Genomic DNA, 16180 nt, shown 5'->3' with positions numbered 1-16180 from the left:
GTATTTGCATACATCCGACCTCGTTCATTTGTTGTTGAATTCAGCAAAAATAATGTTTACGTTAATGTTTTCACTGTTACCATGTTACCGATGATGCTCAGGTTAATTAACTCTCTTTAAAATTACTGCAACATGACATTTAGACAACAGTCCAGGAAATAAACTTCTTCGTAAATGTTTTGTCATGACTTCATCGTAAATGTTTTGTCATGATTTCATCGTAAATGTTTTTGTCATGATTTAATCGTATATAGTGTTGTCATGATTTAATCGTACATGTTTTGTCATGACTTCTTCGTAATGAACATCTCCTCTTTTTACACTGAAGTAAACTATTATTTCAATGCTGCTGGAGATGCTTGGGACCCAGTTAAGTTCACATGCGAACAGTTTGAATGCAAGAGAATAGAAAGCAGACTTGCAGTCTATATGTTGGACCCAGATATTTCAAATGCTTTAGCTGCCAAATATATTGCAGTTCCACTTATGTTCCCTATACACCAAATATCTGTCAAAGACTTTGCAGGTGAAGTTGGGAAACCAAAGTGCTGACCCAGGTGCAAGACAGATATTGCTTAACAACTGCAATGAAACATGCAGATACTATGTTTGTACTGTTCAGACGAACTATAAATGACTATTCTTGCTTCTACAACCCTGGTATTAAATATCATATAAACATAGATGGCAAATTACTATCCAAGAGAAGAATATTCTACAGTTGAGGATATGAGGTCATACAACTTGACTTTAGATGCTGAACTTTAACAACACTTCACAACAACCATTAACCCTGAAATGCAAAGTTCTATTATGCCATATGTGAAAGTATGGACCCATACAGGAGTCAAAAAACTCAATATACAAATGGAGACCTTCAAATTTTGGCTTGGCATTCCATTTGCTGACTCAAAGACTTTATGGGTGGTTTTCAACTGTTGGTACAGTTCAAATACAATATACTGGTGACAGAGACGGTCCAGATGAATTGAAAGCAAAGAAGTTTACAAAACCAATAGCACTTTTTCACGGAAGATGCTCTTTTGAAAGATTCGTTCGATGAACCTGCTGGGGCTCCTCAGATGGTATAACGACAGCTTCCATCGAGCAGATTTTGGCAGCAGGTCAGTAAGTTGTTCTTGAACTGACTTCTCTCCGTCAAATATTGACAGTACGCCATTTTGACATATAGTATTGTATTATAAACTTACCTTTAGAAATATCGGTCAGTTTTGTTGTTATATTTTTGTCTGCTTCAAGAACTTTCACCATCTCGGTTATACCAACTTTCTTTGCTTTATGAAAATTTTTGGTTCAGCAAAGACTGCTATTCTATAACATTTTCCATTGTTTGTATAAAGAACTATTCTGTCAATGATTGTATTGTTTGTGTGTGTAAACTTTGTTTTCTGCTTCAATTCGAAGAGATACTCAATACGTCCATCTTTTTATTCTAAGTAAATGTCATTTCCGAAAAATAGAAGCGTAAGTGTTTTTCAAAAGGTTTAATGGCGGTGGCAGATGTGAAGTTAAATTCACCAACTCAAACAAACAGTCAAAGTGTTGTTGTCAATGTCAAAGAAAGAGATGTTGAAGTGGGGAAACCATACGAAGACGAAGATGGTATACAAGTTCTGTAAAAGAACAACCAACATACCTGAAGTTAGCAGAGACTTAAGTTCTGTTGCAGATATTCGAAATGACTACCAACAACTTAAAGACAAACTTAAAACTCAGGAGAAGATTTGTCAAGCTTTGGGTATAATGTTAAACTTGGTCGAACACAACCCTGTAAAAGTGAACTCATATGTCATCGCACCTCATGAAGTTTTGAAAAGAACTATTGAAACTTTTGACAGAGGCAGACGATATAAACATCAAAGAAATAGAACCCGACATTGCTTGCTGTGGTGTTTCATATAATGTCATTGACAAGATATACGTTATGAAAGGAGGTGAAACGTTGAACTTAAAATATAGTTTCCAGACGTCATAAAAATATTTGACGACCACAACATTTCATTAAAATTTACTTGCTAAGTAAATGGCAGAAGACATAGTGGTTTATACTATTACGACTAAAAACCCTGAGTCATATAATTCTATAACAACAAACTTACAAAGTCCTCAAGGACGATATTGTAAACTACCTTAAACACATGACGACTAAAGCCTGTTTTGCTCTTTTGACACCAGAAGACTTTTTTGTTGTGAATGGTAAAAAATACTTCTTTGAAGATACTTACTCAGATATACCAACAGGTTTTGTTGACTTATTTAATACTTTAAGGACGGATGTAACATGTGCTGCAACTAGAGCAGGTTTCATTATGTTTGGATGTCCGACTGAGTTTACTATAAACGATATGAGCTATAATACAAAACTTATATCTGGTTTTTACTACCAACAGTTTCCTATAACAGGAAAAGGTGTCATACAAGGTGTCTGTTCCATTGACTTTAAGCAACCTATTTTATATATTGTTTCAAACTTAGGTTCAAAGTGCTATTCGAATGTCGACAGAAACTACTATGACCAAAAGATACTTATGCGTATAAACAACACTTTCTCTGCTGGTTTGCCTATTGTTCATTCGAATGCAGAATTTTCAGCTTTAGTGAACTCAAACACTTTAGCAAATAAACTTAACCTTAGTTGACGCAAACTTTGTTCCTGTAAAACTTTTATGTCCTATGTATTTGTCAATGACGGCAGAAAGTTTCGAATTGGAAGATGCAACTGGTTGAAAGTATTGTATTACAAGAACAACTTCAACAACAAATAGCTCAAGAACAACAAATGCAACAAATGGAACAACAACAAAGTCAAGAATAAAAAAAATATTTTTTTTTATTTTTATAAAAATGTACAGAATAGATGTTTCAGATTTTTATGACTCCAAGCGTTCAGAAATATGTGTCCATTTAGAGACTATAACAAAGCAGTCGAGAATTTGAAACGTTTAGTCATTTATGTCGACTCTGCCCCAGAATGTTATGTTATGAAAGAATGGGATGTTGTCTTTAACAAACCAAGAGCAAAATAGTTTGAACAAGAATGTAGACAGAAACTTAAGAAAATAAAAGTCGTACAAGTTGGCATGAAGATGTTAGATGCTTGGATATCTTATTGTCAAAGTTAAAGATTTTTCAGTTCGTGGTATAAAGTTCTATACACCATCTCCAAACTTCTATTCTATCTTCACTGGATATAAATACGAACAAGTAGAATGGAAAGAAAATGTTATAGAAGCTTGGTTAGACCATGTCAAAGAAATTATATGCAATGGAAACGAAAGAGTCTATGAGTATATCTTATGTTGGTTTGCAAACATCTTACAACATCCAAGTGCTAAAAATGAAACTGCTCTCATTATAATTGGAAAACAAGGAACTGGTAAGAACACTTTCTTTACAGATATCTTGCAAACTGTTAGAGGCTATTCGAACCGAATATGACAAACTTAGAAAACATCTGCGGTAAATTTAACTCTTCAATAGAGAATTGAAACTTATAGTATGTAACGAACTTCAAAGTATAGATACAACAAAGTTTTGAAACTCAGATGCTTTGAAGAGTCTTATAACAGACAAAGTTGGAGTTGTTGAAAGAATAATAAAGACCAAAGAGTTTGTGAAAATGTTGCAAATTCATCATGGTTTCAAACAATGTTGTTCCGATGAAGTTAGAAAGTTCTGACAGAAGATATGTAGTTGTCAGAACGTCAGATTCTCATATGCAAGATACAGAATATTTTGACGACTTAGCAGAAACTTTGACACCTAACTTTTACAACCCTTGTTCTCATATTTCATGACATTAGATATTTCAAAGTTCAATCCAGACAAATTCCACATACCGAAGAAAGACAAACGTTGTTAGAAGCAAACAAGAGTGTATATGAACTGTTTATAGATGAGACTAACTTTGAGTGTTTAGATGAAAGGTCATTGTACGATTCATATAAACAGTATTGTCAAGAGTATGGTTATATGGCAGCGTCTAAACGAACATTCTTGGCAAATGTCAAAAGTCTTTTAGATGTTCAGAACGGCGTATATACAAAGAAAAATTTTTCTGAGTAAATTTTAAAAAAAAATATTTTTTATCCGATGAAAAGATGACGAAATATATTTCAGTCAACAAATATATGTCAGGACTTAAAGAAGAACTAGACCCATTCGCTTATTTGAATGTTTACTTCTACCATTTTGAAAAGTCTACATTTGACAAAGTTTGGAACATCGAACCAGTTAAGTTTGCTATTGTGACTAAAAATGGTGCGAAATTTGAAGACTTAGACATAGAAGGTTTGTTAGCAGTCAAAGAAAATTTTGACAGAAGGTTCTCAAACTTAAAGAAGGCAAAGCATACAAACTTGTTATACCTTATGAACCAAAGAAGACAGACGACTATGAATATTATGAGTCTAAGATAGTTGAAGTTCAAGGTAAGTTGGGTTAAAAAGATTTTAGAGTCTAAGCCAGTGTTTGCTCCTAAAGAGGAAGAGAACATTGACATTGACCCAGAAATGTTCTAAAAATAAAAATTTTATTTTTACATGTCAAATTTCTTTTTCTCTGGAACTGGTTCAGGTTCTTTCTTTCTCTTTCTACTTTCTTCTCTTTCTTTCTCTCTCTCTTCTTCTCTTCTCTGGTGGAGTTATGTCAAACTTCTCAGAACCATATTTTTGTAAAAGGTCTTTGTCCTTTAATAGCTCTTCTATTCTGTTTTCTATTTCATCTTCAAGAACAGCGCATGTGTCTTCTTTGCATTCTAAGAACTTTTGTTGGACTTCATCTTTCCAATCGGCGTCATCTCTGTCAACAAGTCTGTCATTGACAAATTTTAAGACTGCTCTTTGTAATGTTTTATGGTTCTTGTCATATTCCCAGAAACAGAACTTTAGAAAAATTCACCTTTCTTGTTTACACTATGTAAGATTTTATGGTCGACAGATGTTTTGCTGTCGAAAAGCTTGTCTCGAATATAGATAGCGAAATCGCTAGACATTTTCAAAAAGATAAAAATTTTAATTTTTCTAAAAATATGTTAGAAAAAAAGTTTGCTGACATTGACAAGAAATTTGAGAATGTTTTAACAAGAACAAGAGGAAGTTAGAAAATGCTCAGATAAAGCCTATACATGACAAGTTCTTATTTGCTCAGAATGGTATAACAGGTCTAATCGCACCACCTGGGTCGGGTAAGACTTTCACTTATCTTAAAATGGCTGCACAACAACAAGAACTAGATGAGAAGAACCCATTCTATGAGTTAGTAGTCATTTGTAGTACTTCTGGTCAATTTGACCAAACCGTCAATTCGTTCAAAGATATTATAAAGAAGTCTAAGTTAGTATCTATAAAGACTCTGAGTTGTTAGATTGGATAAAGAAGTACCAAAGAAGAGTTTTGAAGTACAATGCTATAAATGAGTATGTCAATTCTAAGTTTAAAGACCCAAATGAGGAAATGCAGAGAATATTAGAGAAGAAACACTTCAGAAACAAACAGAAAGAGATAGAATACATTTCGAAGAAATTGCAATCTTACGATTGGAAGACATACCCTCATAGGTGTCTTCTTATCTTAGATGACTTTGCTTCTCATCCTTTGTTAAAGAACAGAGAACAAGACATGTGTCGAATTCTTAAGAAGCTCAGACACTTCAACATCTCTGTTGTCATTTGTGTACAGACAGCAAAGAGTTTAAGTAAGGATGTTAAAAGAATACTTACTGACATTGTACTTTTCCCTGGATTGTCCGAAGACGATTTCATGGAACTTATGAAAGAGTCCATGGCAGGTAAGTTTGACAGACATGAACTATGGGAGAAGTACAAAGTCATACAAGACCCTCATACTTCTTTCAGAATTCACATCTACGCGAACAAAGTTCAAATTGTAAAAAGTCAAGCTTGAAAAATAAAGAGTTCATCTACTCTACTTGTTTGAAGTTGTCAAAATACTCTGTTATTTTTCACGATTTTCATGAGTTTTGGCTACCCCTGTAAAAGTCGGTCTAGAGAAATTTCATGAAATTTGGTCATTTTTCAGCAAAAATATATTTTAGGTGAAGAGGTGAAATCTCACCTCTTTTTTCACCTGTTTTTTCACCTCAGTTATTTTATAAGCGTTTCACATGAATTGTATGATGTATATTTGAAATCCTAAACAATTTCGTAGCTTCTATTTCTTCTGTCAGTACATCGAATGTTTTAACGATACCGAAAGTTTCTTTATACTTCTTCTTGACGTCAGATAGAAGGAAATCGTCAGCAGTTGGATAGTTTTTGTTCAGAAATGCTAACATGTTCATTTTATCTTCTGCTGGTTTCTCTACTTCTTTCTTTAAGTCAGCATAGTCGTTTCGCATACGTTCTATCTCTTTGACGGAGTAGTTATATTTCCTCATTGCTGCTTTACATTTTGAACATTGCGGTTCATTTTAGCATTGTACATTGAAACCTTACCTGCTAAAACAACTAAGGCGTCAATTGCTCTCTTTAACTCAAAAGTTGCGGGTCTTATTTGTTCATTCCATATCTTACCTCTTCTATCTTTATCTCTTATCTGCCATACACATTTTGCAACTAACGAAACAAAGTTGTCGTAGGTCTTAAACTCCCCAGATTTGTATATGTCAGAGATGTTCTTATATACCATATCGCAATCTTTGTCCATGACTTTGTGGTTGCAATGAAATCCAAGAAACTCATAGTTAACCTTTCGTATGAACTTCTTTATTTCTACTGAGTCAGTTGCTTTGACTTCTATTTCATCGAATTCTGGAATAGTAAGCTTTTGTTGTTGGATTTCAGGAAGTTTAGGTAGATGGTCAATAATGTCCTGCATGTCGTAAAGATACTGTTCATTTGTTTCATCTTTCGCAGTGCAATCTAAATCTCCTTGGAGAAGTTCTTGCTTTATCTTCTGGATTTCTGTTTCGAAAGTATATGAAGAAGGAATGAAGCTTTTCATCTCTACTAACATTGAAGTTGGGTTCATGACTAAAGAGTTTGGTGCTGTTGTTGCTAACATGTTCTTACAATAAAAATAAAAAAATATTTTTTTAAAAAAAAACAACTTTATTTTTTATTTCGGGAAAATTCATGAGGTGAAAAAAGAGGTGAAAAAGAGGTGAAATCTCACCTCTTCACCTAAAATATATTTTTGTCTGATTTACGCTCATTACGATGAAGTTTCGACAAAACATTTACGTTCATGTTTGACAAAACATTTACGATGAAATCATGAAAATTCATGAGGTGAAAAAAGAGGTGAAAAAAGAGGTGAAATCTCACCTCTTCACCTAAAATATATTTTTGCTGAAAAAGTGTTATTTTTTCATGTCCGAAGACTCGAAGGTGCAACACTTCCAAAATACCGACGAACTCAGAAGAGCAGCATGGCAGTATCTTCTTGACAACTTCTTTGAGTTCTCCAGGTACACCTTGGAAAATGCTGAAGAACTCCGACACAGAGAATTTGGAGAAATTGCACTCCAATACTACATTGACAAACAAAGGGTAAACAAAGGGTAAACAAAGGGTAAAATAAGACTAAAAACTTAACGTTTAAAAAGTGACATTTTTATGAGCTCCGAGTCACCGAGAAAACTTGGTCAGATGTTAGCAGCTTACTTCCCTGAGGAGGATGGAAGCGTTACATACGTAAGGTTCAAAAACAACGAACCTGGAATTGCGTACCAAATTCGCAATTACATGACCATGGAAGAGTACGAAAGGTTTCTACAAGAGAAACCAGCTCTAAACAACTCAGAAAAGAAAGAGTAAAAAGTTTAACTCGTAATTGTTTATTTTTTTACTTGTATGGGCAAGCTGCAAGAATGAAGTCGACTATCTCAGTCTTTGTCTTGACCAGTTGGACTGCTCTTGCGAGTATGTCTGTTTTGCGGTCTCCAGCTGGTGTCTGACCTTCGTAATTGCGCATGTTCTTGAGAGCTCCAACTGTAAATGGTTGTAGGATGAAGAGTCTCTCAGACTGCTTGAGGTAGTCTTCACGGTCACGAACCGAATCTGTGGTACGAGTCGAATCGGTCGATTTGAGGGAAGAGACTGAAAGCCTGTCGTCTTCCATTGGGGCAGTAGCATACTCTTTGCGTAAGCGGTTCAGACCTTCCTCGAACTCTTGGTCTCTCTTGGATTGAGATTGGAATTGTGGGGCAGGGTTTTGCATAAACATCCAAGGGTTGGGGAAGTAAGGCATAGGCTGAGGAGGAGGGTAGTTCGGGAAGCCTTGTGGTGGGTAGTAACCTTGAGGTGGAAATTGGTAGTAACCTTGAGGTGGAAATTGGTAGTAAATCGGAGGTACTTGCTGGAACTGAGGTTGCTGAGGAGACTGTTGTGGTTCTGCAGCTTTCGGTTCTTCTGGTTGGGATATGGGCTCGGTTGGTGGGACGTCGGACATTGTTCTGAAGCAGTGCAAGTATTGTTCTGAAAAAGTACAAATATTGTTCTGAAAAAGTACAAATATTGTTCTGAAGCAGTACAAATATTGTTCTGAAGCAGTGCAAATATTGTTCTGAAACAGTACAAATATTGTTCTGAAACAGTACAAATATTGTTCTGAAGCAGTGCAAATATTGTTCTGAAACAGTACAAGTATTGTTCTGAAACAGTACAAATATTGTTCTGAAACAGAACAAATATTGTTCTGAAACAGAACAAATATTGTTCTGAAACAGAAAATTTTTCTCACAAATTGAGAGCTTTTACGGGAAATTTGTTCTGAAAAAGTACAAGTATTGTTCTGAAAAAGTACAAGTATTGTTCTGAAACAGTACAAGTCTTGTTCTGAAAAAGTACAAGTATTGTTCTGAAACAGTACAAGTATTGTTCTGAAACAGTACAAGTATTGTTCTGAAACAGTACAAGTATTGTTCTGAAAAAGTACAAGTATTGTTCTGAAACAGTACAATGGACAACATCGAGCCATTAGATGAGGCAATTTACCTTATAGAGATAAATGAAGTTGTTAAGCAGTACTTGGGCAAGGACAAAGCCAACAAGTCCCTCGGCTTCTGGTTGTCTGGAAGAGGTGCGCTGAAAATCGAAATTGAAACCGGAATTCCAATTCAAATACCAGAAAACACTCCTTTCGACGACATAAAGGAGATGAAGAAAGAAGCTCTTCTCAAGTTCTTTGCAAAGCGCCCATGGATACTACTTCCAAACAGAGAGAGTCCAATTCCACGAATTATACAAATTCTCAGAGCACTGTTCCACTTCTCAGGACGGCCGTTCTTCATAACCTCAGAAGGCGACATCCAACCAATTCAGTAAACCTTAACGTTTAACTTCACTTTTTTTATGTTTTTACTCACACTCGTACTCAACAGGTTTGTGTACAACTATTTCAACTGTGAACCTTGTATTGACCGGTCTTCCTGCAAATGCAAGTTCGGTCAATACACAATTTATGGTGGCAAGAAAGACAGTGGGGAATGTTATTCTGACATCTGTTGTTGCGCTCGAGAGAGAATTGAAATTCCACACCCAACTCCAACACCAACACTCAAGTTGCCAAAGACTCATGTGAAGAAGAAGCCTTCTGGTAAGTTTCTTATAGCCATATACATGGCACGCTTTGAGTAAAAACATTTTTTTCATTTTTTGAATGAAGCAAGTTAAATTCGTCCCACACCAATCTCAATGGACCGATGAAGAGTTTCAAGCTATGGTTGAAGGCGTTGAGAACGACATAGACGGCGAACTTGAAGGAGCTCAAACCACAATTGCAACCAAAATTGCAGAAGTCAAGGAACAAATAGCTCCACTTAAAGCTACCAAAGCTACTCTTGACCTCATGGATACTTACCGTTTAGAAGTAAAGAGTGGAATAAGACAATTAAAATTAAAACTTCTAAACTACGAAGCTATACTCCAAAAGTTAGCAGAAATGAGAAGACTTTACCAGAGCTACTTACATGTAAGGGACTTACCTTCATGCAGTCCGACCAAAGATGAATTTTCTGACATTGTCCCAATTTTGTCCGAAAGTCAGCTCAGATGTTTTGAACTGCTCCCAACATATCCAGAATATGAACGTTTGCCTGAACTCTTCCGCAATCTCAAAAAACGTTTTTTGGTTCTCATGTTCGAAACTTTTATCGGAAGAGACAACAAACGTTCAGAAGAAGAACAAGATATTATTTTAAACTTGTTGTATGACTTAACCGTCATAACAAGCTTTTTGAAGTAAAACCGTCATTCTCAAACCACTTCATTTTTTCGATGTCCGAACAAGCACCGAAGCCGAACACAATGGCAGATGTCCTTTCAATGTTGCCAGACAAGCGCCCAGTTCAAATTCAAATTTTGAATTTGAAAGCTCATCTGACAAACACCGTTAAGACTCTCCAAAGTAGTCTTATGGAAGAGATGAAGGGACTTAAAGGTGAGTTCCTCATGAACCAAGCTTCCAATGAGAAAGTCCTGAACGATTTGACGGAAACCTTGCGCATTTACGCGAGAGAGAACCGAGACCTTGCCAGACTCATCTACCGTTTCTTCGAAGAGATAGACGCCATCTGGAAGGTACTCGGAAAGGACAGAACCTCCAACACCGTACTTCGTGAACACAGAATTGCCGAAGGAATTGTCGAGCAAGAAGAGAAACACGAAGAAGAGGAAGAGGAAGAAGAGGAAGAAGAGAAACACGAAGAAGAGGAAGTTTGGGCAACCCTTGTTGCCGATGACACTTACGAAATTTCCCAACCCTACCCATACCAAATCCGCAACAAGGAGACCGGCAAGGTTCTTACCCCAGTTCTCAACAACTTGGGACACTTGAACCTTACCCTTCGGAATTACGGTTCAATCTCCATGGGCAAGCTTGTCGCAATTCAATGGGTTCCAAATCCAAACAAGAGGACGAAGGTCAGACACATTGACGGTGACAAGCTCAACAACCGTAAGGAGAACCTCGAGTGGTTCTAAGAGTAAAAAAATTTTATTTTAGGGGGAAACCCCAAGTAAATTTAGGTGTTTATTTGGATAAGTATGTGAAATTAAGGTCAATTTGCAAAATTAGTTCCCGACCTTTGAATTGGACTCTTTCGTTCTCCCAGTTGCGTAGGAGGTCGTCCCAGAGGAGTTGGTAGATTTGCCAATCCAAGGACGATTTGTCCTCCCAGGCATTGAGGATGTACTGCTCGTAGAGTCTCATGACCTCTCCCTTGCACCAGACACCCTCTCCCTTGGAACGTAAGGCTTCTTCGAAGTGCTCGAATGCGATTGGCTGCGTGACCATCCGAAATGACACTTTTTGTCCGTTTGGTCAATGTTCGTGTCTCGTGCCATAGTCGACGAAAATACAAACAAACAGGTTATATATGAGTTTGAGACCAAGAATGGTGTAACTCGACCTGTCCGATTCAAATTCGAATAAAAATTTTTTACTTCATGCAATGTTTTATTTCTGTGCCGTCTTCAAGTATGCCCCAGTACTTACGCTTGGAGAGGACATGAACTTCGGTGAAAATTTTGTCCAATTTGAATTGACCCATCTTTTCACCGACCATTCCCATTTCAATGAGTTTGTTGTATCCTTCTTCGTTCGTCATGAGTGCGTCATGTTCTCATAGTAAACCACAACTTTCGATTTGACTTCGGAGAAGAATTTGTAGTTGTCAAGGACTGCCTTTGCGAACTGAGGGTAAGACCAATGTTCGACAATAGGTTTTACTGTGGTTACTAAGCCACTTGACCTTGAGTAAATTCGTATTTCAAAACAAAAGGGGAAACCTTTCAACAAAGTTGTCGACCTTCTCATAGTGTTTACTCTTCATCTTTTGAGGTTTTTAATGGAATATCCCCATGTCGAATTCATAAGCAATTTGAGTGTCATTGCAAGTTTGGGGTTTGAAGCTTTCCTAATATCATACAGTTGTTGTATGACTTTTCCAACTGTATAGTTCCTTCCTGGGAACTCACCGTCTTCGTTTGGAATTCCAGTCGGGATATATTGGACGAACCTCATGTATGCAGCGTTAAGGTCGACATAGTATATCTTTTCGTTTGAGTCGAACTTGTCGCAACCAATGGGTCCAGTTCGTGGAAATTCAAGTGAGTCTCTTATCTTCTGAGAAACTTCGCCTGCTATCTCATAAACATCGTCGAAGCAACCTGTTTCATATAAAACCTTCTGACCTAACTCAGATGCTCTCCAATACAATTTGACGTCAATTGGATGTCTCAATGGAAGTTTGTTTATAGCATCTTGAAGTTCTTGCAACCTCATTGGAAGTTCTTCTGGTTCAGGTTGGTATCCGAACAATCCAACTCCTTTTGGAACAGTGTACTTCTTTTGTGCTATAACTTTGTCTGGAACAACTTTTGGTCTTGCTAACAATGAAAAGTTTGTTTCGTCTTTTGGTACAAAAGTTTCTGTCAGCTTGTCATCTGGAATTGGTTCCAACAAACCTTTCTCGAAAAGAATGTTTACAGCTCTGACAATGTTGCACTTGCCTTTTCCGAACAATGGGTTTGTAAGACTTTCGTTCAACATGAAGTGGTTGTGGACAATTACAATCTTCAACCATGGTAAGTCTTTGTCAACAACATAGTCGTCGTGTGAAGAACCTTTAGCTGTAGGTATGTTGACTCGGATATTGACATTTGCCAACGGTGCAATTTTTGCCAATTGACCTCTGAGAATGTACCTTGTCTTCACACATGACTCAAGATACTTCATCTTCTCATCTGTAACAAGACCAGAGTTCCTGAGACATGTAAGAATGCAAGGTTCATTGACAATTGTTTCAATTGAATTGTAAATTCCATACCTTGTCAAGTCAATGTCAGACTTATTTATGAACGGGAAGTATCCAGCATGTTGTCTGACTGCTTGAGGGTTAGGTTGGTACCATTCGAACTTGACACTTGCAATTCCTTCAATTGCATTCAAAATGTCTGAGTCGGAGTCAACCATTTGTTCTCTCTTTGTAGTCTTGAAAGCGTCAAGAAGCATTGCAGCTGTTGTGACATTGCCATGTGCATAGTAAATGTGACCATCCAAATCTGTTACGGTTAGTCTGAGATTGTATCCTTTCTTATTTCCATCTTGAATTGCAGCAAGTACACCCATGAAGCCTTCTTTGTTCTTTCCATCGTCAAAGTTTACTGTAAAGGTTTGACCAGATGTAATTTTACTTCTAACTTCACGATACTTCTCATATGCATATCTTGTTCTTTCCATGGGAGCATGTGCGTCTTCACCTTTTCCTTTTTTCCTTCTCAAAGGATGCAATTGTTCGTCATGTTTCCAGTAGAATCTGGCAAAGCCGTCGTGTCCTTCAACTTGAGGCTCAGAAACATCGAAAGGCATGTCCATAAGACGTTCTTCTTCTAACCTCTCGAGTCTGTTTGGATAATTGGCGCGCGCGGTTTCTAAGTCCATCTCGTAGCGAAGACCAGACAGTTTGTCATAGACTTTTATTGGCTTTCCCTTCCTATATTTAAACTTCTTTGAAACTTTCCAACCATATCTTTCTAACTCTGCTTTTATTCTAGCAGATTTTCTATCCATTCTATATGGGGGCATTTCTATAAAAATAAAAAAATATTTTTTTCTTTACTTTACATAACCGCCTGCTGCCAAAAGTCTTTGACGCCAACCCATACCAGCTAATGAAGGTTGACTTGGTTTAGTTTGGAAACTAACCTTTGGTTTTGGTTTATCTTCAGTTTTTGGCTCACCTTCTTCTATCGGTTTTTCGTCACTTTTTGGTTCACCTGACTTTACTTCACTTGCAGGTATGGTTGTGTCGTCAACATCTTCATAAATATCATATGCCATTTGTTTTTTTGTTTTCCTTTCAACTTTTTGTGTTTGTTGTAAAGTTTAGAATATTTTGACTCTAAGTCAATGAGATGTTCTATAATGAACTGTTGGTCAGTGAAGAATACCTTCCCATCTGTTGTCTCGAAAGCTCCTTCAGACTTCAATATTTTATTTGTGAGAGTCTGTTTCTTTTTTGAGATACTAGCCGTTCCATTTCTATGAAAAGTGACTTTATAGTTAGGGTTGTATTTCCAAGACCTGGCACTTTCTATTATTGAATTTTTCTCTTCATCTGTAAGTTCTTTGACAGGTTTTGACAATGGTTCTGAACTTTTTGTTTGTGGTGTCAAATCTACCGTTTCAACTTCTTCGGTCATTTCATCTCAGTAAAAAATTTTAGTTTGTTTTGTTTTCAACTGGTTGTTTAGGTTTTTTAAGTCGGTCTAAAACTTCCTGAGGTATAGGAAGAACTTGACAAACACGTGGTTGTGTAACTGCTGGAAGTCGACAAATCCATCTTGAACCCATTTGTCTCAATGCTGTATTGTTCATTTCATCTCAGTAAAAAAATTTACATTCCCACGTTTGAGGCGGTTGAGGTTGGTTGTTGTTTACCCACTGTTGTGCATGGTTATATCCTCTGTTAAAGAATCTTTCACCTTGGTCCATATAGTGTCCTGCTTGGTTATAGTAGTCATTTGCTTTGTTATAGTAGTTTCCTGCTTCTCTTCCTACATTGTCCATCCATCCTTGAACTTTTCCTCTTGTTTCAGGATTTGGAATAAGATTTGCTGCATCTCGTGCTACCTCCCAACCTTTCTGTACAGTTTGTATAATAGGTTGTGCTTTCTCTTTCAGTATACCTAATGTACTCAAAATCTTCCTTCCAACTCCAAATACACCTCTGGCTATTGTTCCCACTGCGGGCAAAAATCTGGATGCAACTCCTGCTAATGCGCCAAATAAACCCATTTCTTACAGGGTAAAAAATGACGAATCCGAACAAGGACCCCTATGTTTCTAAGGCAACAAAGAAAGCACTCATGGTAAAAATCTTTAGTTCAACACCAAATGCTTGGTTTATGGATATCTTGGAAAACATTCCGAGGTATAGAGAAGATGGACCACCATACTGGCTAATATTTGTCGGTCAAAACACAAGATACTGTGAAGCCATACCATTACAGTCCAAAAATATTTTAGATGTGAAAACTGCTTTGACAATATTCGTTGACAAATACCATCCAACAAAACTGACATCTGACTGTGAAAGTTCTTTCAAATCAGACGATATTAAAAACTATCTGCGTTCAAAAAATGTAAACCAATATTTCATTGTCGACCAAAACCATTCTGCTCTTGGTGTCATTGACAGTTGTATAAAAATCTTAAGAGACTTAAACCAACCACAAGGTGGTGAGGTAGATGAAATGTCATATGACGACAAATATAGACACTTCTCCATGGCAAAGATGAGACAAGTTTTAAATATTTACAATAACCGTAAACAAAAAGGTTTGGGAAACCACTCCCCGAAGAAATGAAAAACAACCCTGACTTAGAGAAAGACTATATATTTAATAGTTTAGTCAAAAGAGACAAACAAGAAAGAATGCCAGGCTTCAAACTTAAGAAAGGTGACAAAGTAAAAATAGAAATACCTAAACGCGACCCATATGAAAATACTATTGACTATGACAACAATGGGAACCCGACAGGTACTCGCATTCGTGTTCGTAAAAATAGAAGAAAGTATACAAGAGAATATTATGAAGTTTTAGGCAAACATGGCAAAATGTACACACTGCAAGCAGAAGATAAAACTACTATTGTCAGACCTCGTTTCAAACTTGTCAAAGTTCAAGGTGGTATACTTTCAAAGACAGTTCCTAACAAATATAAGACAACTCCTGACGAATATGCTAAAGAAGTTGAAAATGACGACTAAGCATTTCTATACCATGCGTAAACTGTCATGTAAGGTGGCATGTAGTCTTTACTCTGTCCCGTTGTTTGCGTATACCTGAAACGCGATGTGTATGGCTTCCTCCTACCTCAGTGTACTCCAGTAACAATTTATAGCAAACTTAACGTCCTCTTTAACATCATATCCTTTACCTTTTGTCATTCCTGACCAATCCCAAAATCTATGACTATGCAAACCTGCTTCAGATGTAGTTAAACTTACGTAGTGACTGTGCGCAGGTAAATTTGCACCTGAAATCGTTTTACTTCCACCTGTTTCCTTTGAAGAGTTTGCACAATACAAAAACCTGTCGACTATTTGAGTCCAAGTTCCAAAACCCAGAACTGTTTCTGGTCTGGTAGAGTTCATTGACGTGTAAATAGAACCTATAGGATATACTGTTTGA

General features: G+C 36.8%; 11 protein-coding genes and 3 pseudogenes across 14 annotated transcripts, besides 1 other annotated feature; 7 read left to right on the top strand and 7 right to left on the bottom strand.

Moving 5' to 3' along the window:
- Positions 1–16180: part of a mobile genetic element that runs on past both edges of the window.
- TVAGG3_0595500 (protein of unknown function, DUF4106 family) lies at positions 5379–5924 on the top strand (the record flags this gene model as incomplete). Its single annotated transcript, XM_051239617.1, has 1 exon — positions 5379–5924. The coding sequence occupies one exon, from the start codon at positions 5379–5381 to the stop codon at positions 5922–5924; it is 546 nt and encodes a 181-aa protein (XP_051097441.1).
- On the bottom strand, positions 6414–7043 carry TVAGG3_0595490 (organellar and viral DNA polymerase type B; the record flags this gene model as incomplete). The annotated part of the gene is made up of 1 exon (XM_051239616.1): positions 6414–7043. The coding sequence occupies one exon, from the start codon at positions 7041–7043 to the stop codon at positions 6414–6416; it is 630 nt and encodes a 209-aa protein (XP_051097440.1).
- TVAGG3_0595480 (uncharacterized protein) lies at positions 7598–7798 on the top strand (the record flags this gene model as incomplete). The annotated part of the gene is made up of 1 exon (XM_051239615.1): positions 7598–7798. One exon carries the CDS (start codon positions 7598–7600, stop codon positions 7796–7798), a length of 201 nt encoding a protein of 66 aa, XP_051097439.1.
- TVAGG3_0595470 (uncharacterized protein) lies at positions 7827–8432 on the bottom strand (the record flags this gene model as incomplete). Its single annotated transcript, XM_051239614.1, has 1 exon — positions 7827–8432. The coding sequence occupies one exon, from the start codon at positions 8430–8432 to the stop codon at positions 7827–7829; it is 606 nt and encodes a 201-aa protein (XP_051097438.1).
- TVAGG3_0595460 (uncharacterized protein) lies at positions 8942–9307 on the top strand (the record flags this gene model as incomplete). The annotated part of the gene is made up of 1 exon (XM_051239613.1): positions 8942–9307. One exon carries the CDS (start codon positions 8942–8944, stop codon positions 9305–9307), a length of 366 nt encoding a protein of 121 aa, XP_051097437.1.
- Positions 9335–9619, top strand: TVAGG3_0595450 (uncharacterized protein; the record flags this gene model as incomplete). Its single annotated transcript, XM_051239612.1, has 1 exon — positions 9335–9619. One exon carries the CDS (start codon positions 9335–9337, stop codon positions 9617–9619), a length of 285 nt encoding a protein of 94 aa, XP_051097436.1.
- Positions 9642–9896, top strand: TVAGG3_0595440 (uncharacterized protein; the record flags this gene model as incomplete). The annotated part of the gene is made up of 1 exon (XM_051239611.1): positions 9642–9896. A coding segment is annotated over one exon (255 nt), but the record flags the coding sequence as incomplete, so codon positions are not given.
- TVAGG3_0595430 (MazG nucleotide pyrophosphohydrolase domain-containing protein) lies at positions 10259–10963 on the top strand (the record flags this gene model as incomplete). Its single annotated transcript, XM_051239610.1, has 1 exon — positions 10259–10963. One exon carries the CDS (start codon positions 10259–10261, stop codon positions 10961–10963), a length of 705 nt encoding a protein of 234 aa, XP_051097434.1.
- TVAGG3_0595420 (uncharacterized protein) lies at positions 11013–11276 on the bottom strand (the record flags this gene model as incomplete). The annotated part of the gene is made up of 1 exon (XM_051239609.1): positions 11013–11276. The coding sequence occupies one exon, from the start codon at positions 11274–11276 to the stop codon at positions 11013–11015; it is 264 nt and encodes an 87-aa protein (XP_051097433.1).
- Positions 11422–11814, bottom strand: TVAGG3_0595410 (annotated as a pseudogene). Its single transcript has one exon. A coding segment is annotated over exon 1 (393 nt).
- On the bottom strand, positions 12117–13112 carry TVAGG3_0595400 (uncharacterized protein; the record flags this gene model as incomplete). The annotated part of the gene is made up of 1 exon (XM_051239608.1): positions 12117–13112. A coding segment is annotated over one exon (996 nt), but the record flags the coding sequence as incomplete, so codon positions are not given.
- TVAGG3_0595390 lies at positions 13599–14185 on the bottom strand (annotated as a pseudogene). Its single transcript has one exon. A coding segment is annotated over exon 1 (587 nt).
- On the bottom strand, positions 14205–14360 carry TVAGG3_0595380 (uncharacterized protein; the record flags this gene model as incomplete). The annotated part of the gene is made up of 1 exon (XM_051239607.1): positions 14205–14360. The coding sequence occupies one exon, from the start codon at positions 14358–14360 to the stop codon at positions 14205–14207; it is 156 nt and encodes a 51-aa protein (XP_051097431.1).
- TVAGG3_0595370 lies at positions 14798–15722 on the top strand (annotated as a pseudogene). The gene has a single exon. A coding segment is annotated over exon 1 (925 nt).

The sequence above is a fragment of the Trichomonas vaginalis genome, chromosome II, assembly GCF_026262505.1.
Source record: "Trichomonas vaginalis G3 chromosome II, whole genome shotgun sequence".
Taxonomy (NCBI): Eukaryota; Parabasalia; order Trichomonadida; family Trichomonadidae; genus Trichomonas; species Trichomonas vaginalis.
Note: the sequence above shows the minus strand (reverse complement) of the source record. Positions and strands in the feature narration are given on the sequence as shown.